This window comes from Canis lupus, chromosome 34 (assembly GCF_003254725.2).
Source record: "Canis lupus dingo isolate Sandy chromosome 34, ASM325472v2, whole genome shotgun sequence".
Classification (NCBI taxonomy): domain Eukaryota; kingdom Metazoa; phylum Chordata; class Mammalia; order Carnivora; family Canidae; genus Canis; species Canis lupus.
Genome location: NC_064276.1, coordinates 13118654 through 13146036, shown reverse-complemented (window position 1 = coordinate 13146036; position 27383 = coordinate 13118654). Strand labels below are relative to the sequence as shown.

At 42.4% G+C, this 27383-nt stretch overlaps 1 protein-coding gene across 3 annotated transcripts in view; it reads right to left on the bottom strand.

The window, feature by feature from the left end:
- USP13 (ubiquitin specific peptidase 13) overlaps window positions 1–27383 on the bottom strand; it is a 116444-nt gene that overhangs the window by 27917 nt on the left and 61144 nt on the right. For all 3 annotated transcript variants that reach the window (XM_025451193.3, XM_035710226.2, XM_035710227.2), the window contains 8 exons: window positions 26605–26676; window positions 26159–26252; window positions 16424–16549; window positions 14732–14885; window positions 12416–12590; window positions 6295–6383; window positions 3609–3731; window positions 2189–2215 (listed from right to left, as the gene is read on the bottom strand). In XM_025451193.3, coding sequence (XP_025306978.1) covers window positions 2189–2215; window positions 3609–3731; window positions 6295–6383; window positions 12416–12590; window positions 14732–14885; window positions 16424–16549; window positions 26159–26252; window positions 26605–26676 — 860 coding nt within the window. The remainder of the gene's footprint in view (window positions 1–2188; window positions 2216–3608; window positions 3732–6294; window positions 6384–12415; window positions 12591–14731; window positions 14886–16423; window positions 16550–26158; window positions 26253–26604; window positions 26677–27383) is intronic.

The window sequence follows — 27383 nt, the reverse complement described above, 5'->3', positions numbered from 1 at the left end:
ATATACCCCTTCTGTTTTCCATGTCCTGAGGTCTCTAATCTACTAAAACTTCTGCCAAAGATGGCAGTTAGTAGAACTGAGGAGTAGCAGGAGAACTGAGGATTAGAGATCTATTCTATAAAAATTATATTAAAAATGTATTTATCAGGGTACCTAGATAACTCAGTTAAGCAACTGACTCTTGAATTTCAGCTCAGGTCATGATCTCAGGGTTGTGAGACTGAGTCCCACACTGGGCTCTGCACTGGGCATGGAGCCTGCTTAAGATTCTCTCTCTCTCTCTCCCTTTGCCCCTCCCTCTCTCCCCTCCTGTCTGCGTGCTCTCTCTAAAAAATAAAAAATAAATATGTTCATAAAAGTTCTCTCTTACAAGGAAGATACACAGAACATCCTTTCGAGATTAAGTTTTAAGAAAGCAATGATTTAGTACAGCAGTGATTGAAAATGTAAATTCCATTTTTGTGAAAAATAAAGTGAGCTTTCTACTGAGAAGGATACATGCCAAGTGTTAACAATGGTTATAGATGACTGATGAAACCCTAAATGAACCTTAATGCTAACCCATAGTTTGTAAATATCTTTTTACTCTTCTAATAAAGAAAATCATTATTCTTTAAAAATCTGAGAAAGTGGGACGCCTAGGTGGCTCAGTGGTTGAGCATCTACCTTTGGTTCAGGTCATGATCCCGGGGTCCTGGGATTTAGTCCCACATCAGGCTCCCCACAGGAAGCCTGCTTCTCCCTCTACCTATGTCTCTACCTCTCTCCATGTGTCTCTCATGAATAAATAAAATCTTTTTTTAAAAATCTGAGAAAGATAGGATGCAAATGTTAAACAATCTCAGATAATTTTATTTTCTCTTGTTGAGTACAGATAGTTGCTGATAAGACAGTAGCTTAGATCTAGGAGGAAATCAATGGCCAAACCATGAACACTGGAAACTGGTTGAATGCTCCCAGTCAGAGACGGACTCCTCTGGCACAGTCAGTTCCAACCACCCATCACCTCTCCTGGGGCAAAAGCCTTGCAGGCCAGCTCTCTACAGGATCAGGGCAGCTAGTAAACCTCTCACATTCCAGAAAATGTCAAGTAGCATGAAAAGCACAGTTGACTCCTAGTCCTGGTTCTGCTCCCAGCTCTTGGGTCTCTGAAGTTTCCTGAGTCTCAGCTTTATACTCTGTAAAAGGTTACCTGCCCTGCCCTTCTTACTGTGATAACCAAATGAGAATCTGATTTTGTATGAATAGTAAAGTTATATACTATTGACAGAATTTATGACATAATAAATGCAATATGACTTCTGGTAACCATTCCAAAGTATTAACAACCATTGTTATTATTATAATTAGATTATTCACAAGGCAATGGTTTTTCCAAGACCTTTCCTGACCCTGGGGGCTTCTTCTAGCAATGAACAAATCATAATCAACCAAGGAAAGGAAATGTGGAGGTCTAAAGCCACATGATCAATCATTTGCAATGTAAAACACATGCACTTCTAAATTAACAATAGTTTGTCTCTGGAAGGGTTTTGTAGAAAAAAAGATTCAGAGTATTTAATGTTAAATACTCCCCCTTCCTCCCAATTAATATCTAAATATTCACTATAAATAGTGTTCTTTTCAGAAAACCAAGAGTATCAACTCCTACAGGATTAAAGAACTAAAAGTCTATAAAATTAACACACAATCCAATGAAATTACTAACCTTGAGAGTATTAATTAATGCTACCATGTCCTGTCAGTCATGAGTCTTCACTACATATCCAGCAATAAGAATGGAAAAAATGCCTGGCCACTGTGCCATCACTGCATAAAGAGCTCTACTCATGACCAGAGTGGAAAGAAATGGCATCATTAGTCCACCCTCATACATGAGGAGACTAAGACTCTGAGAAGTAAATTTTTCTAGCTTGCAGTCACAAATGGCAGGACCAAGTTTCCAATCTAGGGCTGGTTGGCTTTCATGCTGATGATCACTCTCCTGAGCTCCAGAGCCACTTAATGATCATTTCACTGGCTTCCATTTGCTGCTAACTCAACTTGCAGACAAAGAATCATCCCACCCAAGAAAAGCTGCACACATACACATGCAGAGAACAACACCCCTTTACTGATCCCACAGACAAATAAATGTCAGACCAGTGATAATTATAGGATACTGAGAAAAACTTCAAAATATACATACGGTCTATCAGTTGGTTCATCAGACGATCTGGAAATTAATGGAGAGGGCAGAAAATAAGACCAAAGCATGGCAAAGAGTTTTAGAGAAAGAAAAAGAGTCCATGCAGGGCAATCCCTAATCCCTCGCCCTTAGGAATCCCACACTGTTGTCAACCCCTCTGCATCCCACCACACACACTGCCCAGCCTATACAACATGAAATCATTACAGCAGGGAGTGAAAATAAACAAGTTTCAGGCATTTCAACCAGATAAAACATTATGCTCTGGTTATCATCTTCGCGAAATAAATTTATCTCCCTGTATTTCTAAGAACTCTGTATAATTACAAACCAAAGATTCTGTTAAGAACATCAGAGAAAGCAGGAGCAGTGCTAATAAACTATCCTGTTCTTCTCTGATGCTCATACTGATCTCTGCTCTCTGACACCTTTAATGGACCACCCATACCGCATAACCCAGAGTGTCCCACTGATAGGTCCCTTCTTTACTCTCCATACTCTATAATTTAACATTTTACTTAGCATCAGAGAATAATGGAACATAGATGCCTATACTGAATCCTATCTTGCTATTCCTGGATTCACCTTAGCCTTCTTTTGAACCTGAACATGGTAATCAATAATATTCAATGCTCAACTGATTAAAAAAAAAAAAAAAAAAAAACCTTTGGAAGAGGGGCCCAGAGTGCTCTCTCACTATCAATTCATCTGATGAACTGATTAAAAAGGTGAACAATAAGTGACTCAGTGAGCAAACAAAGCCAGAATAAAACTGATTTCATTAATAACTGAGCTAAAAATGAAACCAAGATTTTTTGACACTGGCCTTGGATCCACAAAAGTGAAGCAATTATTTTCTGCACATCCTTTTCCCTTAAAAAGTTAAATGTTCTGAACAAAAAATTTAGCCTTCACAGGGCAAACTGCTCCCTTGCTATGAAGGAGTGACAAAGCTGGGGAGGTGAAATGTGGTCAAGATTTTTAAAACCAACACACACTATTGAATTTCCCCTTTTGGTTGTCCAGAGGTACTCCCAAGATGGCACAGCTCCTCAAGATTAAGAGCCTAATGAAAACACACTCCTCTTCCCTACAGGCCCATTTATCTGCAGAAGGTGAAGGAGGGACAGGGAGGGGAAGCCAGAGGCAACATAATCTAAAACTTTTTGGAGATTTGCTGCCCTCTATTGGCAGTGATTTTTGCAAGTCTGTTTCAACTACTCATGATGGGTCTGTGCCTGGTCCCAGGTCTACTGTGAGATTACAGCTGCAGCCAGGACTCACTACTGTGTGTCTATGGTGGGTTACAACACAGGAAGATGGCCAAGGGACGACAGGGTGGTGGAAGAGAAGAGACTCTTCCATTGTGGGGTGGGGCAGGCAGAAGGGTAAGAGAACATCATCGGGCAGAAGATGGTACCTTTCGAGTCATCAGGAATGACTATAGGGGGGCTGATGTCCGGAAGTTCCTCCTCTCCTGGCTGTAACCCCCTGGCTCGGAGATGATTGATATCAAGTAGGTCTGGCATATCAATAGAAACATCTACAAAGTGAGAGAGATTACATTCACCGGACTCTCCAAAATTCCACAATAACCCCCTAAGATCAGCACCTCTAATTCTTATGTGCATGTCTCTAAGCAGAGTTAAGGGATCATTTTCAGTTCCCTGGAGTAGGCCCCTAGACCAGCAGTCTCACTGAAACGTTAGATTTAATGGAGAAGCAGGGGGAAAATACAGAGCCTTTCAAGCTGAATAAGCCAGAGGTAAGCCAAAGGTTGCAAGTTGGGAGCCCAAAGACCAATTGTAGCCCAGACATTTTCTGATGTTTTTAAAATGTTGGCAACAAATTCCATTTTTTAAATCAGAAGATTTAAAAATCCATATTCCAGACACCTGGGTGGCTCAGTGGTTGAGTATCTACCTTTGGTTCAGGTTGTGATCCCAGGGTCCTGGGATCAAGTGTTGCATCAGGCTCCCCACCGGGAGCCTGCTTCTCCCTCTGCCTATGTCTCTGACTCTGTGTGTCTCTCATGAATAAATAAATAATTTTTTTAATCCATATTCCCAGCTTGTTTTTAAATACAAATATTCTCATATGGTAACAACTGCCCTGGGGCTGATCTTCAGCTTCCACTCTAGACAATACATGCCCTCCAAGATTGTAGGGCACAGACCCCAATGCTCCAATTACCCCCATGACCCTGAACATATTTCCAATTCTGATTCTTCTACTAAAGAAATGTTTTTCTAAGCCATGTCTTTATCCAAAGTGGAAATACCCAATATAGATCATGATAGCAAGGCTACACATTTCTTATATCCAATGTACTCCTTTCATTTACATTATCTCCCTATCCGTATCAGGCAGCTGAGTTTTCAGCCCCTAGATTACACCTTTTTTCAGATCATGATGAGCACTATGATCATTCTAACCAAGGTAATAAAGAATGAAGTTTTAAAGAAATAAATTGAATCTCAAGTGTGTTAGTCTTGGGAAAACTTTTTTTAACTTCTCAGGTCAGCTATTATTATACTGACTTATTCAAATACAAAATTTATCAGTCTAGAGGCTGTTCAGGTTTAGTGTTATATTCAGATATGATAATAATGAAAAATGGGTCCAAATGTTAGTGTGAGATAGGTCTCTCAGGCTAGCAAATAGAACTTGAAAACACTATCCCCAAAACCAGTTATGATGTTAGGTACATAAATCCTATCTTAAAACAACAACCCAAAGAAAAAGCTCAGTTAAAAAAAATTCAAAAAAAAATAAAAAAATAAAAAAAATAAAAAAAAATAAAAATAAAAAAAAATTCAATCTCAAAGGATAGCAAAAAACAAACATAATGTCTAACCAACAAAATCAACACAACTGTTACTCAACAGAAAAATTCAGGTTCATTAAAGCCAGCTTTGAGTCTCCTTTAAATTCAGCAAGTCTATGGAATCTGAATTTTTTTATCCTTTATGGAAATTCCAAGGACAGAAATATAAGAAAGCTGTTTCCAAAGCAGTTGAAAGCATTTAAAAGAAAGCAGTTTTCTCTCTCAGGTACTTCTCAGGTCCACAGAGGAAAGGTTGAGTGATGAGCATCTTGCCCAAAAATCATTCCACCAGGAAAATCACACATCTGCCTCACAATCGGTCATGGCCCTGCATCACATCACGGGGCAAACAAGTGCCCGGTCCACCGAGGGCTGGAATTTCCTGGGAAACCAGTCCTGCCGATTTCACATTCTTTTTACCTACCCTCTCCAGATGAGCTGATGAGTGCTCAATTAACTAGTGTGAGGCCCGGGTTGTTGTTTTTTAAGTGCTCAGACACATAAAATCTTTAAAAGACTGGCAAACAGTCTGAGGAACTTGCTCAAGAAACAACAAAGGGTAAAACTGTACATCCTTCTGTGGCATGGAGGACAGCCTAATGACACCTTGTTGGATCCTGATGATGGAGAACTCTAATCTCTAAAAATGGTCAAGGGCCTTTAAAATTAGCAAGAAAAAAAAAAGCCCAATTAAGCCAAAATCAAATCTCTTTTTTGACAATGTAATGCCACTGACTGTATTTTATTAATAAAATTTGTATGATTTAAGTGACTGTCATTAGCCACACCTGCCTGCTTCGGAGGCCAAGGAGAGATAATAAAAAGAGCGTGTATCTGCAATTACCTGCACCCCCAAGTGTGGGCTTTGGCCAGCAGCACCAGCAGCATCAGTATCACCAGAGAGCTTGTTAGAAATAAAGAATCCCAGGCCCCATCCCAGACCTGCTGAATTAGCACCTTCATTCTGCCAAGATTCCAGGGAATTTGTATGCATGTTACAGTTTGGAAAGCACTGTTGGTTTGATAACGTGGGGATCTCATTTTCACTATTAGAATCTAGTCATTCCAGAATGCATTAGTAGAGGGGCAGGCAGCATGTGGTGATTTTTATTGCCAGTGCTTATCATGTACTCTGACTCAAAAGAGAAAGGTGGGGATGATGGGAAAAGAAGAAAATGGAACTATTTTTGACAGCCAACCACCTGGGCCCTTTCACATGCCATTTTTTCCCCAATGGCCAATTTGATGTTTTAAGCAAAAGCATGCAAAAGATACATACCAAATTTCTTGGGAACCCAGTCAAGACCAAAAGTGAACTTCTTTATCTGCACTACCAAGTATTCAGGGAATGAGGCAAAGCGGGACGTTCTGGGAAACACAAGGGGATTAAATCAATGAAACAAGGCAATACGAGTCTCGAATGTAGCTCATGAAGCATCAGAAGCTTTGTCTGAGGCATACCTGGCAGTTCCAGAGACTGCACTAAAGATAAAGGAACACACAAACAGACACAAGCCGACACATGCGCACCTGCTCCCAGTCATTCGTCCTGGCCTTTCCACAAGGAGAAAATGTTTAACAGAGGAGCCTAGTGTCTCTTGAGAATGAGAATTTGGAACATGCTGCAAAATCACACTTTCAGTCTGCTCTAGCATTTTGTATTTCTGAAAAGTACTTTTCAACCACAGTCACTTGTTTTTTCTAAAACCCTTGCAAGAATTTAAAACAGTTGACCCTTGGACAAAGCAGAGGTTAGGGATACTGACCCTCCCCCCACCCCAGGCAGTCGAAAATCCACATGTAACTTTCAACTCCCCAAGAACTTAACTACTCATAGTCCACCTCTTATCATAAATCCTTCCAATAATATAGTCAATTAACATATTTTAGCTCATATGTATTATATACTATGTTCTTACAATAAAATAAGCTAGCAGAAATACAGCACTGTACTGTAAAAAGCCCAATGGACTCACACAGTTCAAACCTGTGTTGTTCAAGGATCACCTGTGTGTGTGTCTATGTGTATATATATACATATTATATTTGCAGGAGTGTGCAAGCATGTGTGTGCTCTGTGGTTTATACATGTGGTTTTGAAAGCTCCCCAAGTAATCCTGATATACCCCTAAGCTCCCCTCCCACTGAGAATCACTATCTTATAGTACAAAGTTGGCATGAGGGGAGTCTGTTAGAACTTTGATAGAGGTTGACTTTCGGAAATGCCAAAGCCTCATTAAAATATTACTATATCAAAATCCACGGATCTACCATTTACTTCAACGTGGATGGAACTGGAGGGTATTATCCTGACTGAAATGAGTCAATCGGAGAAGGGCAATAATCACATGGTTTCACTCATATGGGGAATATAAGAAATAGTAAAAGGGATTATAAGGGAAAGGACAGGAACTGAGTGGGAAAAGTTAGAGACGGAGACAAACCATGAGAGACACCTAACTCTGGGAAACAAAGGATTGTGGAAGAGGAGGTGGGCGGAGGGATGGGGTGACTGAGTGACGGGCACTTGAGGAGGGAACGTGATGGGATGAGCACTGGGTGTTATATGTTGGCAAATTGAATTTAAATAAAATATTTTTAAAATAATTTAAAATAATTAATATAAAATATTTTAAAATAATAATAAATAAAATCCATGGCTATATAGATTATTATATATATATCATTTAAGATTCAAATTTATATAAATCTGAACCTTAAATTTTTAAATTAATACATACGGTCAATATCTTGAGTTTCCCTTCAAACTTTCAGGAATTGCCTGGATTTGGTACCTAGTACACCAAATTCATGCCCCACTTCCAGCTGATCCTGTCCACATTTATCATCTTGTTTATGACAAGCATTTGTATGTGAATGTCAATGTGGATAGTGCAGGTACATGTAAGAAAGAAAATAAGCTGTAGACAGATACTGTATGTATCTTTTAAAATAAAAGGTTCTAGAATCCCGTCCCCACAACCTTGATTTTTCAAATCTAAGTCATTGCCTTCTACTTAAAATGTATCAGCCCAGAATTCAGAAAGCAAAGCAAATACAAGTGCACTGCTGCCCCCTCGTGTAGAAGAGAAACCATAGTACAGGGACAGAGCACTATCCCAAAAAGGCGTCAAAAGATGTGGATGTGGGTCCAGGATGTGCTCCTTAATTCACTCCAAATGTGGACGAATCACTGAGCCTCCCTGAGGCTCTATTTTCACATCTACAAAACAGATTTATTAAAAATATCTACCTGCCAGGTCATGAAATGATGTGAAACCATTTGGCACACTAGAATATATACCATGTATATGGAGGGAATTAGCATGATTATTTTGTCATAAAAGAGCTAGAATCAAAAAAAAAAAAAAAAAAAGAGCTAGAATCACCAGGTGCTACACGCTGACTTGGACTGTTGCCGACATGTTTTTTGCCCCAGGCAAGTCACTTAATCTCTCTCTATCTCAATTATCCATCACAAGGATGATAGAACCGTATAGGCAATAATGTGAGTTCTTTCAAAAATAGAAGTTTAACCATCCTAAAGAATTTATTTATTATTATCCTGGTTCATTCTCCAGAAATTATAATATTATCTCTAATTAGGTTTTCCTTCTGAGAATCAATAGTAAACATCATTCCTACTTAAATATAGCCAAGTCCCAATTTCACCAAAACCCAACAAACTCCTAGTATATTCAACTAATTTAAAAATGTCATCTCTCTGACCTCTTCCTCTTAACACATCAACTTAAAAGCTGGAAAATATATAACAGATCAGCCAAAAGTCATCAGTAAATCAGTGATTTCCAAAATGTGGTTCAGAAGCCCCAAGACTCTCACTCACAGTTGGTTTGTGGTCAGTATCTATGTGAGTAAATCAGTTGGTGATACCATTGATAAGAGGCAATGCAGGGAACTGGAGGCTAGGGTAGGGTCGGGGAAGAGTGGATAATCAACACATCCCTTTGTTATGGGTAACTACCAACATAAGAGTACCAGAAATCGGATTAGATGACACCCACATTATATTTGCCCTAGCTGGTAAACATGCTTTATTCATATTTGTAGCTGCTTTGGGTCTCAAATTGAATCACACAGGTAGTAACTGCTCAATATATATTTGTTCAAAATAATGTCAGAATTAATAATTTGCATTCATTAATTGCAAGTTTGGGACATCAAGTTTAGTGAAATCCCACAAAGTTGTAAATTATACAGCACTTACTCTTTCATTCCTAGAAATTAAAATTTTTCTTGGAGGAATGCCTGGGTGGCTCAGCAGCTGAGCGTTTGCCTTTGGCTCAGGTCATGATCCCAGAGTCCTGGGATCGAGTCCCACTTCGGGCTCCCCGTGGAGAGCCTGCTTCTCCCTCTGCCTGTGTCTCTGCCACTCTTTCTGTGTCTCTCATGAATATATAAAATCTTTTTTTTTAAGATTTATTTATTTATTTATTCATGAAAGACAGGGAAGGAGAGACAGGCAGAGACACAGGTGTCTCCCGGGTCTCCAGGATCACACCCCAGGCTGAAGGCGACGCTAAACCGCTGAGCCACCAGGGCTCCCCAGAATATATAAAATCTTTAAAAAAATTTTTTTCTTGTAAAGTTATGTATTTAATAAAGACAATTAGAATGTAAGTCATTCAAAAACCAGGGAGACACACAGCAAATTTACCTCCAAAAACTGCTATGGTAACTAAATGAGCCAGGATACAAAGTGCTTAGAAGAGTGCCTAACAACACTATTGTGTTGTCTATTGACAGCCTATCATCATTATTTAAACCATATCAATTATTCACTAATTACAATTGACACAAAAACACTACAAAAGCCTTAATAAGGAAAAAATGTAAGCTGTCCCTCTTTGTGAAATTAAGATTGCCCACTGTATTGAAAATCTGGCAACTAAAAAAATATAGTTCTATCCTTTCCCTTAAATATGTTGAAAATATGATAATCAACCACACGTCAAACTGTACAACCCAAGGCCAAAAAAAGGAAAGGAAAGATAAAAACAATGGTTGTGACAATTTCAGCATACACTTTGCTCGAGTCACTATACAAAGCACTTTGCATAGTTTAGCTCTCCTTACTCTTCATTCCCACCCTGTGAAGAAAGTACTACAATCATCCCAGTTTACAAATAAGGAAACAGTAGGGTCACTTGGCCAAGGTCACATATCAGTAAGTCCTACACTGGGGATTCAAACACTGCCTGTCTACCTAAAGCTTGTGCTCTGGAACCCCACACTGTGCTCTCCTCTTCATAAATGAAGGATTAGAGAAAGCAGAAACCTCTCCCCCACACAGTTAGGTTAGCACTGCCTACAACTAAATATTAATAGCATTTGAAGAGAAAACAATGTAAGCAAGCATCATTCCTCCATTACAGATGGAAGAAAGACATTGAGTGGTGACTCTGCCCTTGGGTAGAACATAAACTGGGGAGTGGAGACAGGAGAAGAATCCAGATCTCCTGACCAGTCATCCTCGAGTGAGAGTCTTCATTTCTGGAAAGTTAATGCCTCCCAACTCCATTTTAATGATGAGCCCTTTCCAAGTGATGAGAAGGCTCCTTCCTGCAGACCCAGAGTCACACCTTGCACTTGTAAGACATAAGGCTACTTTTCTGAAAAGGAGAAAAGGATGGCCAAGCAGATAGGTAAATGAAAAATACTCCGCAGCTTACACCTGATGCTGAGGACTTTCTAGGAGGCCCAGGTCTCCTAATCACTTCTATGTTCCAAGCAGAATTAGAATTAAAGTACAAAGAGAAAAGGATCAATGTTTGAAAACTCTTCCACCAATTAGCAATAATTAAAGTAGAAAAAAAAGTCATGCTGCATACCTTAAATGGACAGAATATTCTTTTTCTCAATATATATCAGCATATGTCAATATCTCAATGATGTCAATTCTATCTCAGTAAAGAAATGGAGTCTACCACTAAGATAGTGCATCGATGTCTAACTACCCAATGAGGTCTCCAGGTTGCAGTGAAGTGAATTTCACACAGTGAACGCACCAATTCACCAACACTTCTTTGCAAGGACACATACACACACACCACAGACCCTATAACTGAGCAATCCTAGGATGGAAACTTACTCCACAATGGATAATTGATAACTGAATGGACTATTACTACTCTCATTCAGATATGAACAACATTTTTAAAAATTATTTTAGGAAAATATGGCTTTTTTAAGCTTTTAAAATAAATTCTTTGTGTTTCCCATTTTTAACATATGAAGTAAATCATCTGAAACAAAGAGGAATCCCAAGCAATGGGTGCTGCAGAGAATAAGCAATTTAAGTTTCACTGCTACCTGAGGTGATAAAAAACATCTAGCAGTAGCTCTTCAGTCTTCACGCCCCTTTACATCAATTAGAACTCAATTTAGCTAGGACAGACGGCCAAAGAATAACGAAAAGGAGTAAAATTCTCAAAGCCAAACTTGCAAACCTCCCTTCATTTTATGGCACTGTGAGTACTCTTTTTCCAATTGTATGATGTGCATTGGCAAGGACTCAACTGTATAAAATCAATTAAGGTGTCAAGTGGAGAAAGAAAAAATTTTATGTACCTGACAATGAGGTGCACAGTGTGGAAACAACATCTTTCAAGTCCTGAGCAGCTCATCCAAACAAGCTCAGGAGCCCTATGTCCACTTTGAGATGCTCTGAGAGCCCTGGTCACCATGTTCAAAGCCAAATCTTTAATAATGGAATTAAAATCTATCATAGTCAGAGTTTAAATATTGACAACTGTCATAAGTATTTCTGTAATTTCTTCATTAATATCATTCTTGCCATGTAATGGTGGGAGTGGAAGGTTTTGGGGAGTTCTTGGCTACACTCCTTTGGCAAAAAAAAAAAAAAAAGGCAGATTCCTAATACAGGATAAATCCCAACCTTGCAGGAATCCCTGGGTGGCTCAGCAGTTTAGCACCTGCCTTTGGTCCAGGGCATGATCCTGGAGTCCCGGGATCAAGTCCCACATCAGGCTCCCTGCATGGAGCCTGCTTCTCCCTCTGCCTGTCTCTCTCTCTCTCTCTCTCTCTCTCTGTCTCTCACGAATAAATAAATAAATATTTTTTAAAAAAATCCCAACCTTGCTTGAAGAAAAAAAAAAAAAAAAGACATTCCCTCCCTGACTCACAATATAATATAGATTCTAAGCCTATTTTATTGGACAGGCCTCACAAGTAAGCTCTCTGACCATGAGGGTCGCATGAATCATAATCCAATCTCACTACACATGAGCAAGCGTGCACAGACTCATACAATACCCTGCCACCTCTCCCCTCCTCATCCCCACTTCTCAAGGGCCCCTCCTCATGCCACTATCACCACACAAGCACAAACACACAAGTGCATACACATGCGCACTTACTTCACACCCGCAGATTTTGCTTGTAGGGCGCTACTCCAGAAGTCATCTACATTTTCTGGTTCAGAAAAGGCCTGAAGGCAGGCACTAAACGGTATCTTGGCACGAACCAACTCGGGAAGGGGTCTTCTGTTTGCTTCTGCTTCCCTTCTCGTCAATTCATAGGCAATCAGTTCATCTGAGTAAAAGAGCAAATTGTACTCACTTGTACTCACTCTAGCTTCTTGAAGTGAAAAATACTCCCTTTGGCCAATCTTCCTGAAGGTATCTGGGCCAGGGCAGGATTACTTATTTGTTGCCCTTTATGGATCCAGAAAAGCCTACTGAAGGGCTGTTCTTGAGCCATTTTTAAAGTGGCACTGACAGGCTGCATAAGCCATTCATATTTTTTTGCCTGTTCCCCTTTGAGACTGATGGGAGGGATCTGTGAACTCCAGCCCAGATCAGAGGTCCTCCTGACCTCACATGTGATATAAGTGATGCAGAAACCTGGTCCTTCATTTGTCCAGAGGTCAAGGCTGGGATTACCCAAATGCCACCTTCCAATCACAAAGTCTTCACATCACAGAATCTCACACTGAATGGAGACCCAAGGGTCATCTCATTCTGATTAGAGGTCATGGAGAGTGTGGACCAAGGAGCTAAACTGTAGGGACCACAGTCCTCCACTGCACTCAGCACATGATTCTAACCAGCACTGCCCTGACAATGAGGTGACCCACAAGGTCAGGTAGCAGAGCTACCAGCCTAGAAGGCCTTTCTACACTATGCCTACTCAAACAATTAAATACCAAGGGAAAAAGGAAACAGCACATCATCAACTTCCCAGGAGTCAGTAGATGTGCTCTTGGAAATTGCCTATAAGTCAAAATTTTACATAGTTTTGAGTGGGTCTTTCTGGGAATTCCTTTTGTTTACCCCCCAAAAAAATCACTCCTGATTATCAGTTTTTAGGCACCCTTATGCCCTTCTGTGTCTTCTTAAGCACATCTGAAAATGGGTTTAAAATTCATTGTCCAGGGCAGCCCGATTGGCTCAGCAGTTTAGCGCCACCTTCAGCCCAGGGCATGGTCCTGGAGACCCAAGATCAAGCCCCACGTCGGGCTCCCTGAATGGAGCCTGCTTTTCCCTCTGCCTGTGTCTCTGCCTCTGTCTCTCTCTCTCTCTCTCTCTCTCTCTCTCTCTCTGTGTCTCTCATGAATAAATAAATAAAATATTTTTTAAAAAAATTCATTGTCCAGTCCACAATCAGTTTATGATGTACTTAGATCTAGAATACCAGCATTAGGTGTTCCCAGCAATCAATTTCCAGAGACTAAATTATAAATATTTCTGAAAAAGAATAGTTGTCACTCACAAATTATAAACAGTGAGTTAGAGAGGATCACAGAACTGAGTGGAACCTCCTCAAGGCTGGGAAGAGAGAACAATTAAGCCTAATTCTAAACTGGAAACAAACTACAGACCCCTACCCTCATTTCTACCTTATAAAATGGGTAAGAATTTAGAAACTGATCAAAAGCTGCATGAGCTTATAGAAAATGGAAATCATTTCATCCCAAAAATGTCATAATCATCACTTTTCAATTAGCACAGCAAACTGACTCTCCCCCACAAAAAAAGAGGAAAGAAGGCCACCCAGTGAATTACTGACTTTTACAGAAATGACCAGTTCACAGGACACAAGAAATAGAGCAAACATTTTGCCTTTTTCTGCTTCATTTCTAAGAAATACCATTCTCCCATTCTCCCAGACAAACGGACTAAAGGAGTCTTTCCCAGAGACCCCAGCCTTACCGCAGCTCCTCTACATTCTTCCTGTTTCCAAAGTCCGAAGACCCTTCTAAGGGGCCTTGCCCTACAAGAGCCCTGCCCCACTGCATCTCCCACAGGAGGCGTCTTCAATTCTCAGATTACTTCAAGCAAGCTCTCCTAGATCGTCTCACCTCAAAAAAATGCGATTCTGATCATTTCCCCCAGAATTTATGGCATAAATCGTTGGGCGCTAACATTAAAGAATTTTCCACATCTATAATTACAAATAATATTCCCCCAAACTAAGCTGACTCCAAATCAACCAGTTGGTCAAATTTATAGGCACTAAAATAGGTTCTATCCATAATCCCTCCAACAAAAACCCATGATGCCTCTGACTCTTCTCACATGGGGGCTGAGGTAAAGAGACGTGCCAACCAGACACCATCTGGGCTGGGTCTCCTCCTGACGTGACTTAGCAGTGACTAAACCACATTATCTCTGATTGCAGGGTTTGCACGGATGAGGAAGCACACGGCCAATTTCCCACTCTGGGACCATTACCCTTGTTGGTTGCTGCCTCCATGGCCACAGGTAACTGCATCAGGTAATCCACTCTCTCCGTGTAGCGGACTTTTCGAGTCTGACAGCACTGGATACGTTCTTCCACCAAAAACCGAAAAACATCACTTGGGTTTTCAGAGCCAATGCGGTTCCTCTGAAGGTTAGATTACATAAGGTTAGTAAAAGTATGAAATATTAAGCCGTGAATAAAAACCAGCATAGAAGAGAATATAAATCTGGTGTAAGGATTGGGCATTACTAAGCCTTCCCTGTGGGCATGGCGGTTCACCAGAGTCCTTTAATAACCAAACACTGCCATATATCCCAAAATGGGGGGACTGGTTAAACTATAGTTCATCATGTGAATGAACATTACACAGCTACTAACAGTCATCAAAGAGGAACTGACCTAGATGGAATCAGAAGAAAGGGGGTGGGAGAACCAACCTAAAGGACTGCCCTGGAAAAATGAAGGCGCATATGCTATGGTCATGTAAATGCATTAGTGTAAATTATATACAAATTTTAAAAAGAAATCACACTACATTCAAATATGTAATGATGTGGCAAAATGTTCACAACAGGATAAGTGGAAAACAATGCTTGGGACACCTGGGTGGCTCAGCGGTTTAGTGCCGCCTTCAGCCCAGGGCCTGATCCTGGAGACCCGGGATTGAGTCCTGCATCAGGCTCCCTGCATGGAGCCTGCTTCTCCCTCTGCCTGTGTCTCTCTGCCTCTCTCTGTTGTCTCTCATGAATAAATAAAATCTTAAAAAAAAAAAAAAGAAAAGAAAAGAAAACAATGCTTATAAAACAGCATGAAGAGAATAAATGCTCCCAGAAAGTGACTGGTGGGTCAGACACCAAAATGTCAGCACCGGTTGTCTGTAGGGGCTGTTACCACGAGTGATTCTCATTTTTTCCTTTGTGCCTTTTTATATTTTCCGCAAAGAACAGGTTTGTAATCAGAAAAAAAAAAAAAAAAAGTAGTTGTTTTTTTAAGGGGGTAGGGGTGAGAGCCTTTCATCATGAATTCTCAGGACTTTTAAAAACCACACACTGGGACGCAGGGGTGGCTCAGCAGTTTAGCGCCTTCCTTTAAAGCTCAGGGTGTGATCCTGGAGACCCGGATCGAATCCCACGTCGGGCTCCCTGCATGGAGCCTGCTTCTCCCTCTGCCTGTGTCTCTGCCTCTCTCTCTCTCTCTCTCTCTCTGTGTGTCTCTCATTAATAAATAAATAATATCTTAAAAAAAATAAATAAAATAAAAATAAAAACCACACACTTAATGTGATTTGACTCTGCTGTGAGCAAAGTGTGACCATCTCTGCGTGGTGGCACAAGGACACCAAATACCACAGTGGACTCTTAAGGAGCTCTGTCACGGAGATCAAAAAAAAAAAAAAAAAAAATTGAATGAAAGAACGGACAAACATTCCTTTAAGTACAAATTAAAAGGAGAACAGGGAGCTCCAGAAGCACCAGAAAACAGGGCATGAGGAGCGATTACGGCCAAACAGGCTGAGTGGAGAAAGCCCCAGTCGGCTGCTGCGCAAGCCGGGAGCCGGGAGCCGAGAGCCGGGAGCGTGAGCGACTACGGAGAGGGGCTGGGGGGGGCATCCCGGCCCTGCCAAGGGGGCTGCGCGCCCTCCCTCCGACCCTTCGAGCAGTTCCGAACACTGGCGGACTCACCTCTACTAGATTCACCAGGTGCAAGAAAAATTCCTGGGCGTCCTGCTGTCTATTAGAGGAGAATTCGGGGTGGCTCTTGCTTACAAAGGCCTTGAACATGCGTGGAGAGATCCCATTTTGCTGAGGCTGAAATATAAAAAATAAAACCAACTCACAGCCCTTTCATACATACCAAGGGCATGAGGCGGCCAGCAGAGGAGGGGCTACCGGAAGGCCCGGTTCTCAGAGGAGACAGCTGAAGCTGAACAGTAAGAGCCAACACTCACTGAATGTGGCTACACTCGCACCCCACTAATGAGACTTGACAAACACCCTCACTTTCCAAGGAAAGGCATTCCTGGGGCCCATCCTCACAGGTGTGGCTCCATGGTGGCCAAACCGGTCGGTCAGAGCCCAGGTCAAGCAGGCTGGTGAGGTGGGAGAAGGAGTCCTTGGAGAGAAGTCAACGGCGAGGAGAGTCCTGTTGCACCCCCCTTCCCTCCCCATAAGAGATGGGGCAGGGGCAGGGGGGCGCACGCACACCTCATTTGGTTGTGCTTTGCTTCACTGTGGTTTGACCATGTGGTGTTTTTTCACCAACTGAAGTTTTGCGGCAGGCCTGCATCAAGCAAGTCTTTTGGTGCCATTTTCCCAGTAGCACTTGTTCATTTTGTGTCTATGTGTCAAATTTTGGACATTCTTGAAATATTTCGAACTTCTTCATTATTATTGTATTTGTTATGGTGATCCGTGGTCAGTAATTAAAACTCCATGAAAGCTCAGATGATGGTTAGCACTTTTTAGCAAAAAGGTGTTTTTAATAAGGTACGTACACTGTTTTTTTTAGACATGATGCTATTACACACTTAATAGACCACAGTATACATCAGCAGCCACACATTTTGCCGAGTACATGAACTACTTTTACTTGCACTGGGAAACCAAAAAAATTCATCTGGCTCACTTGATTGCAACAGTCCCCTTACTGCGGTGGTCTAGAACCAAACCCCCTTACTGCGGTCTAGTTTTCTCCGAGGTATGCCTGTACTTGCAAGAACAGGAAATGACACCGCACGCCCCAGTAACCGCTGCAGAGGTGCTCAGGCGTGTGTGTCTGCCCTGGGCTGTTTCTGGATTAGAACACAGGTTGTTACCAGGAGCCTGCCCACCCCTCACCTGGAGACGCTGGAGGAGACTGGCAGCAGCTGCCAGGATGACAGAGTGGGAAGAACGGGTGGCAGGGACAACTCTGGAGGGCAAGGATATGTGAACTTCCCCGGGGACTGGAAGACCAGGTCAGGAAGAAACCAGGCTCCCTTCAGAAAGGACAGTGCATATGACGATCGAAGGTCAGCTGGCGGAAAAGACCTGAGGCAGGAGCCGAGGTAGGGGTTACAGATTAGCTGGACAGAACATCAGGGAGAGATCCTAGTGGAGGTCCCTAAGGGGACAAGCAGGGAAGAGGGACATCTCTAAAGAACTGCTAATGTGCCCCTACATAAAGGCTAGTCATGGCAGCCAGGAGGGAGCCAAACACACTAGTTCAGTGAAAGGCTCTGCTTCTTGTCCAATGTCTCCATCCCACGGTCCTTGATTGACTCAGTGAGGCCAGAACCAGAGGGAGCAAGAGCAAAAACCTACCAGAGGATGCTGATGCTAACCCTTGTGTACCACTAGTTTCTGAGATTCTCAAGCCTGCTAGAAGAGAGAAGCTTTAAACTGTCTTTGATGTGAAGTAGACTTTTTTTTTTTATAAATTTATTTTTTATTGGTGTTCAATTTGCCAACATATAGAATAACATCCAGTGCTCCCGTCAAGTGCCGAAGTGGACTTTTTCAATGCTGGTAATCTGTTGGAAATCTAGGCGATCTGCCTGAGATGCTCTGAAGAAGCAGAATGGGATGTGTCCATGTTGCCACTGAGGACAGAGATGGGCTCAAGGCAAAGCTGATTCCTGAGTCCCCTCCAAGTTCACTCATCTAATAATGGCCTACCTGTCACTTCATTTAAGACTCAACCATAACCCTGCAGAGAAGGTACTGCTGTTATCCTCGCTTTATAGCCAAGGGAACTGAGACGGGCAAAGACACGCCAGACAGGTCTTTCAACTCAAAGTGGTCATTAGCCAGGTGATCCTGCAGCTAATGCAAGAGCAGAACCAGAATGAACTCCAGGTTCTGATTCCAATTCCAGGCTCTCTGACACAAAGACAGAAGTGACAGCTGTCGCACATAGTAGGTCTCAGTGAGACAAACCTCACCTTGCCAATCAAGTAGAACAAAGCAGTTCACATACTCTGCAAAATGTATGGCTGCTACCCACCCACTTCTTCTCAAAACCTCCACTTGCGGGCAGCCTGGGTGGCTCAGTGTTTTTGTGCTGCCTTCAGCCCAGGGTGTGATCCTGAAGCCCTGAGATCGAGTCCCACATCAGGCTCCCTGCATGGAGCCTGCTTCTCCCTCTACCTGTGTCTCTGCCTCTCTCTGCGTGTCTCTCATGAATAAATAAATAAAATCTTAAAAAAAAAAAAAAAAAAAACTCCACTTGCTTTGCAGGTGGAGGCCACAATTCCCCTCTGGAGTCCAGAGAACATGCTCCCTGGGCCACCACTGGGCACACGGCACAAAGTGCCTCCCACTTCCTTCAACTTTCGATCTGCTCTGACCTGTCTCTTCTGCAGGACTTGGCAGGTGAAGGCCACGTCTCACACTTTGAGATCTCCTGGACACCCAGGCCAATGCCGAGGGTCTAAAGACCACAGGAGATGTGCATGATCACATAGATCCAAAACCCTCATCCGTCTCCCTGCAGCCCAGGGGGCTCTACATCGGAAATCTCCCCAACACATATGTTTTAAGCCATGCTTCTTATAAAACTCAGGTGAATTTTCCTATCTTGCTGAATATATATCTGGCTTTGTCATCCAGTTCTGACTAATTACCAACATCACCCAGAGCACTCCTGGGGATTCCACCCTCCAAGAGCTGATATACCATGGGCAAATGGCAGACAACACACGGATCTATCTCTAACAAATGCTGAGGGACCCTGCACCAGACCCAGAACAGTGCTAGCAGCTTTTAGAAGACAATTCCCCAAAGTGGCAGCATTTGGGCATCTGAGGACTTAGAAACCAAATGTAAATGATCAGCTTGCACACACGCATGGCTTCCGATGTGCTTCCAGTGCTAAGTAAAGACTGACTTATATCCAATAATTACTTTTCCTACCTGTACAGACACCTCCTGAAAACAATGTAACAACTGTAACTCTCTTTACTCACCCTGCTGATGCCTATCTGCACTGTATCAGCCAACACAAACACTGAAAAATAATGCCTTACTTCTTTGCATAACAGCTAACATTTATTCATCCACTTAACAGAAATTTACTGATGTCAGTCACTGTTCTAGGAACTCAGGTGAATACTTACTAGGTGCCAGGCATAGTTCTGAGTACCTTATACATGTATCCTGTTTAACTCACTTAACCTGATGATGATAACGATGATAATAATGATTTTCTCTACCTGATGGATAAGGAAACTGAGGCAAATCAGCTGTGTGATCCAGGGCCACAGCTACAAAAGTCAGTCATCTGCTGTCCCTGTCTTGCTGTCCGTCTCTGTGTCTGTCCCTCTCTTTATCCCATGTCTTATAACTGTTTTCACATACTAATTTTCATCTCTGATGGCCCTGAGTCCATCTTCCCAGTTGCTGAGAAAAGAAGACAGTAGTACCTCTTGGACTCTGAATAAGCCCACTTCAAAGCCACGCGCCTCTGGAGCCGACACTACAGGTCACTCCAGCAACTATTCCTCCACCCGTTGCAGTGCAGAGGCCCTGCTTGGAATAAATCTTTTCACATTGTGCACTCCCTCCCTGCTGCTGATGGCATTTCTTCCTGCAAGAAAGAAAGGGCTTCAACTTGACGTGGCTGCCAGTCTGCATCAAAGCAGCTGCCTTGGGAAGTTCAACAAGTCAGTAAATTCAGAAAAGCTAGCTGCTGCTCTTTGCCACTGTGTGATCATATAACTGGGAGAAGTCTCCCTAAGGACTGTGGTGAAAACCCCAGAACCTCAGCCCTGCACCCAGACTGTGGTCCAGCCTCCTTCGCTATCCACCCCCATACTTCTTTCCTTTCTCGATCCATTTCATTTCCTTGTTTTCTCTCAACTGACCTTTCTTAATGCATTGTTCAATCCTCTGCAACTACAGCTTGAGGATTGTTGATCACTGGAAAGTTATTTGAAAAGGCTTCCTAAACAGAGAGATGCTAGCTCTCCCTCTCCACGTCACACTACAGACCAGCTCCTGAATTTCACAGCTGGGTGTGAGCGTTTTAGTTCAAACGAGACCACTCCACCGTTAATGCCTTGATCATCAGCTGGGCTGGCTGCCTGCACCCCTGCCCTAAGCCAGAGGGCAAGTCCCCCTAATTCCCACACTCGCCTAACAGTATGTTCCCTTCATATCAGGATAGTAAAAAGTCTTCCAGATCTAACTTCCAGCTTATTAGAAACACAAGCTGAACAAAGCAATAACCTGTAAAGCAATCCTAGGGCAAATGATTCAGCTCCTTCCACAAATCAATACCTTGCAGAAAGAAAAGTCAAAGTCATCTTTGACACCGCAGGGGAAAACTCAGACATGGGCTGGGTATTAGGTGATACTGAAAAACAGTTATTAATTTCGTTGATGTGCTTCTAACACTTTAAACAACTTTTAACATGATATTTATGTTGAGGAAAAAAAAGAAGGTATTCTAGTCACAGATGTATACTAACATTTACAGGAGGAGGATGCTTGGACTTTGTGTTAACATACTGCAGGGAAGAGAAGGGACAGGCAGAGAAGAGGATGGGAATGGGAAGGAAAAGTTGGGCTTAGGGAGGATTACTGAAACCAGACTGGCAATTGCTGAAGCTACGCAATGCTACTTGCATGCATACTTGCAAGTTTAAAAAAAAAAAAAATTTATAAAGACCAGGCTCTGCATAAGGCAGTTACTTAAAAGAAACCAAAGGCCAAAATATGAGCCAAAGAACTAAGTCAAAGAAACCATGTTTCCTAGTTGGCAATGGGTCGGTGACGTCATCCCAATGTCCCCTATGGGTTTGTCACCGCAGGACATGAGAGGGAGTAACCAGACTTGACCAAGAGTCGGACCTGCCTTCAGGAAGCACGCACTCTCACTGTGAGCTGGCTCTCACACTCCTGAAGCAATGGCTAGTCGCGACAACTAACTTTATTAAGAGGGAGCCCTGGGACTCTCCAAAATAGCAACCACCTAAGGAACCTGTCGTATTTATAGGATACTGTACTTACTTTCTCCATCAGCAACTGCAAAACAGATCAGCTAAAATTAGCAAGAGGACTACGGTGTTCAGAATCTTTCCCAAATGCTTACACAAGACTTTCTGTTGAACTCGGAACTAAGAAGGCAGCCAGACACTCTTCACTCACATTCCTCTGAGTGTAATCCTCTAATTAATACACACATAGAAAGAATGGGGCTTTGTATCACATTAGTGCAACACTAGCGCAGATATTTACATTGTAAAAACCCAGGAATAAAAAAAGATAAATGCATCTCAGCCTGTCCCTAATACACAGGTGTATGGCATCTGTTTGTTTAAACTTTTAACCTTAAACCATAAACTTCGGACCCGTAATTCCTAACCCAGATCCAAACCCCAAATCTCCAAAGCTAAGGGAACAGAGAGCATCCCCTAGCTATCTTTCATCTTTCAAAAGGTGGGTTAGAAATATTATATTTGACCCACCTAGGAAAACAGAGATTGTGAAAACAGTTCTCATGTTTGGGGGTTAAATTACACCACCTCAAAAGAGAACGCTGGTTATCTCGTGTTGATCAAAAACTGTGACCAGGGCAGCCCAAGTGGCTCAGTGGTTTAGCGCCGCCTTCAGCCCAGGATGTGATCCTGGAGACCTGGGATCGAGTCCTGCCTGGGGCTCCCTGCATGGAGCCTGCTTCTCCCTCTGCCTGTGTCTCTGCCTCTCTCTCTCTCTGTGTCTCTCATGAATAAATAAATAAAATCTTTAAAAAAAAAAAAAAATGAAACCAGCATTTTTGTGTCAAGGATTTTTCAGAGGGGAAATCAAATGAATTGTCATTTAAGAAATGCAGTTTGGTTTAAATACAGAATTGTTTAAAACATGTTATCTTTGGAAGGAGAAATAAATTATTCAGCATTAAAATGTGTGAAAGCATGGTCTCAAATTGCATAAGATCAGGATTATATTTTTGAAGAAAGAAAAGTGTCCTTTTATAGTGAGAGGTTTTACCCACTACAGATGCAATTTAATTTTAAAAATCAATTCAACAAATTTATGTAGAAATGGCACTGCCCAAAACAAATACCACAAATCTTTTTATAGATGAAAATGTGCCTTACGCAAGCATATTTAAAAATCAGATTTCACCTTGGTCGGTAGAAGACCAATTTAATACCAGGAAGCATGTCATCTAGAAATGACCCAAGATGCAAGACAGAGGCATGGAGCCACCTGGTGATTCTGCAAACGTTACAGGTCCCCTTTTGTCATCTGCCTACACTGTCCACACACTCATGCACTGGGAAACATGAAGCAAATGCTAGAACCGTTAGGTAAGTAGGATGGTGTAGGGATCAAAAGCAGACTCATGGGACACCCTACCTGGTGTTCAATCCCAGCCCTGCCACTCTCTGGCTGTGCAACTTCAGGCAAGGTTTCTGTGCATTTGTGAGCACAGAGAAAGACCCTGGCCTTGCGTTAGCAATCCTAGTTATTAGCATTGCTGCTGGTGATAGCCCTGTAAAAAGTCACTCCTACCATAGGGCTGCTACTCCTCTCTTGCTCTCTCCCTTCCACCACACATTCCTCTTGTGATCTCTCCCCTTCTCTGGTTTAGCACACCTTCTTTCTTCTCTTAGGGCATTTCAGGCACATTACAAGTCCCAAATGCCAAAGGCCTGGAATAAGGCCATCTGGCCAAAGGGCTCCTGACCCCTGAGAGAAGAAAGAGTCTCACAAATTGGTTTCTCTGAAACCAATTGCCAAGTGAAAATCCTGATGCCTCAGAAAGTAATTCCCTCCACTGTCAAGGGGAATGAAGATTTGACCGTGAATTACTTGTCTATTAAAGAAACAGCTTAAAACTGACTCCTCCAGGGCCACAGAGAAAATCATATGGTCAATTCAAGCTCATTTTGAACATTAAAGGGATCCTATTGATGCCCAAACCAAAGACTCACTCACATCCCACTCAGCTAAATGGGTCTTCCCCACCACTCCCAAAGATGCACATTATACTACTCATCACATCCAGGATTCTTTCTCTAAGACCACTAGATCATGACACCACAGAGCAAGAAAGGATTTTACAAATCATCTAGATCAAAGGTCACACGCCCAAATACAACAGTGTAGCTGCCAAGTCATGAATCACAAAGGGACTAGAGCCAGATGGGAACTGTGTGTCCTGTTTGAAAGGAGGGCTGCCACTCAGCTCCAGCCATCTGCTATTACGGGCCTGGAATTGTCACAGGGTCTGACTGATTAAGAGAAGCTGGAAACTCTGAGATGCCTGGGTGGCTCAGTCGGTTAAGCGTCCAACTCTTAGTTTCAGCTCAGGTCATGATCCCAGGGCCATGAGTTCAAGCCCTGTGTCAGGCTCCACGCTGGGCATGGAGCCTGCATAAGATTCTTTCTGGCCCTCTCCCCCTGCTTATGCTTGTGCTCACTCTCTCTGTCGCTCTCTTAAAAAAAAAAAAAAAAGGCAGCTAAAAATTCAGATGTTTATGTGTAGGCCAAGCAAAACACACCTACAGGCCAAATATGCCCCAAATGCTGCCAAATTACCCAGATTGAGCCAGACAAAGCAGGGGTTCCCACAGGCAGGCTTCAGCCCCCTGGAGATCACAGAGCTACTGCGTTAACAGTCACTAAACTCAATGGTGGGGAGGAGATGAGGGCTCCGAGCAGTCATTGTTCATAGAATGAATAAATAATGTACTTTGCTCATATAAGAACTACTTTTTTTAATGTAAAAGGACATTTTAATACTAACAAAACCAAACTTGATTTGCAAACATCACTAAATTGGTAATTTTTTATTCCATGTTTTCTCCAATGAGGAGATTCTAAAAACACAACAGGCATGTCATAGACACAGATTTTATTTACATCAGAGAGAGAACCTCTTCACACTTGGAACATTCACAACCACCACCTCGATGAATTCTGGCTTTGGACTACTGGGATTGGATGTTTATGTGACTTGCACAGAGTCTCACAGCTCCTCGCAGAGCAGGAAAGAAGCCAGAGTCCCTGAGTCCCAGCCCGCCTCCTTCTCCACCAAGGAAGGTGGTCTCTGACTCGAAAGTGGTCCACAAAGTGCCATAGCATGGATGAAAACCCAGGATAAATGTGATGAAAACAAAATGTTGGACCACGTTGTTTTCATCAACACGTCTTCAAGGCTCCACAGGAGCTCAAAGGTAGAAGAAGCCTGGACAACCCCTGTAGCCCAGCTCCACATCCAAACCATCCCTTCGACTACATCCCAGATGAGGGTGTTCCAGTCTCGATGGATAAGGAACTCGTTATCTTGCCACGTTGGGTAGCAATGCACCTTCCTGCCTCCACACCACTGTGATCTCCCAGCCTGGCCATTAGGAATCCACCCTCTTTAACCCCTACCTTCCCCCCATCTCCAAACATCACCTCTAAATGCTCCCTTCATACTCTCCCATCTCCCAGTTGCTCCACTTCCCCAATGAGCTGGCTTCCCTATGAATAAGAGTTTATTCACTTTCGCTTCTTGCTGTCAATCTAGTTAAGGTCGACTGACTTACAGTGGGAGCACAGAGGCCAACATATGAGAAACAGATCTGCCTACTAAGTCAAGACAGAGCACTGAGGTCAGAGCAGGTGGTGAGGAAAAGGGGTATGCACTCCATTCAGGCTGCCTAGTGCAGCTATGCAAGCTATGCACTGCAGAATTTCAAGGAGACCACTCAAAAAGACTAGGTTGTGAGCAGTGCCCCCTGGAGTTGTCCAACGGAGCTACCCAGGGAGGGGTGTGTAGCCCATTCTGCAGACACAAAGAAATGTAAGTCTGGCTTTTAGGAGACGGAATGCATCTTTCAGTTATTCTATCAAGGAATAGTGATTGAATAGCCAACTGAGTTTCTCATACCTGAGTGTATTGACAATCCTCCTAGCAGCTTACCAAACACAAGGACTGCCCACACCTCCGCAGAGCTTCAGAATCCTCAGTTCTGGAGGTGGGAACGGGATGCAGAAGGGAATGGAATAGGAATGTGTGTGTGTGTGTTGTTTCTTAACAATCAGCTTCTTGAGAAATCGTAGCAAACAAAGTTGAGGTTTAGGAGAAGACAGATATTATAAGGGCCAAGATCATGTTACCAAGGAGAAAACGTTTAAATTTGTGTAAGGTTTATTGCTTCCATCTCAGCTGTATTTTACAAAGAACAGTGTTCTGAAAACTGTTAATGATGACTCTCACATATAATCCATAAAGCAACTGTCACTAGAAACACCAACCCTAGCTATTTCCTACCACAATTTCTCAAAAGCACAGATACCCTACACTCCAAAGTGAAATAGCTATTCTGACAACTGGCTATATCCATAGCCACCATTTGCCAAATCATAGGAAATACACATTCTAGCTGGTAAAGGTCCCTCCTACCTACATATCAGTGTGGCAAACACTGGGACACATACCTTATGTTCCTCCTTCATCACCTGTTCAATGAGTTCAGATTTCACTGGAGGTTTTGAATACTGGCCTGAGAGAAGGCCATGTCCTAACTTAGTCCTGGACAGGAGGGAGAAAGACAAACAAAAAGGTCATTGTTGTTTCCCCATAGAGACATTAACATCATCTATGAATGCTTTTAGGTGGAACATTTTATCTTGATTACTCAAAAATAACTTATTTGATTCTTCCTGATAACTGATGCCATTTCAAACTACCCTCAGTACTTTATAAAGAACTATTAATATATTTCTTCTTCTAAAAGTAACACCTGCTCTTTTTAGAACACTTCTAATACAGAAAACAAAAAAGAAAAGAGATGTACCTTTAATTCTGCAACCCAGCAATAACCATTATGAACATTTACTGGACATTTTCCTTAAAAATTTTTTACCTTTCAATCAGCACTTACATCTGTGTGTTGAAGTCCTGTGTTGGATCTAAAGGAGAGTAGTCAAATATTCTTGGAAGATTCCCTACGTACCTAGAAAATGAGAAAGGAGAGTCAAAACATAGGGACTGAAAGAACAGAAACAAAATAACCTGTCATCCTAGCGAAGACCTTGCCTTTCTGTCAAAGTGAAATCATCCACCTAAAGAAAACTTTTCCTGGGACACCTGGGTGGCTCAGTGGTTGAGCCTCTGTCTGCCTTTGGCTCAGGTCATGATCCCGCAGTCCCAGGATGGAGTCCCACATTGAGCTCCCCGAAGGGAGCCTGCCTCTCCCTCTGCCTATATCTCTGCCTCTCTCTCAGTCTCATGAATAAATTAATAAAATCTTTTTAAAAAAAAGAAAGAAAGAAAACTTTTCCTGAGATCCCACCTCTGCAGCCATATTCATGGGCTTCCCTAAAATGTTTGTGCTTCTATCTGTGGGTCTCAACTCTGGGTGCAGGTTAGAATCACCTCGAGTTTCTTGAAAAAAAAAACACCAAAGCTAGAGCCACCCCCAGATGCTCTGATGTCACTGCCTGAGACTAAAACCTGAAATCTGCAATCTTTTCAAAGTCCCCCAAGTGATTATAACATGTAGCCAGAATCAAGAACTTCCAGCTTATGCCATCACATCTGCCATCTCAAAACCAAACGGTAAGAGTAGGAATTATGCCAATGGTATCAAGATATATAATAATAGCAGTGACAACTACTGCTTCTTGAGGGCTCTCTGTATAATCTGCTTGGGTCTTCATT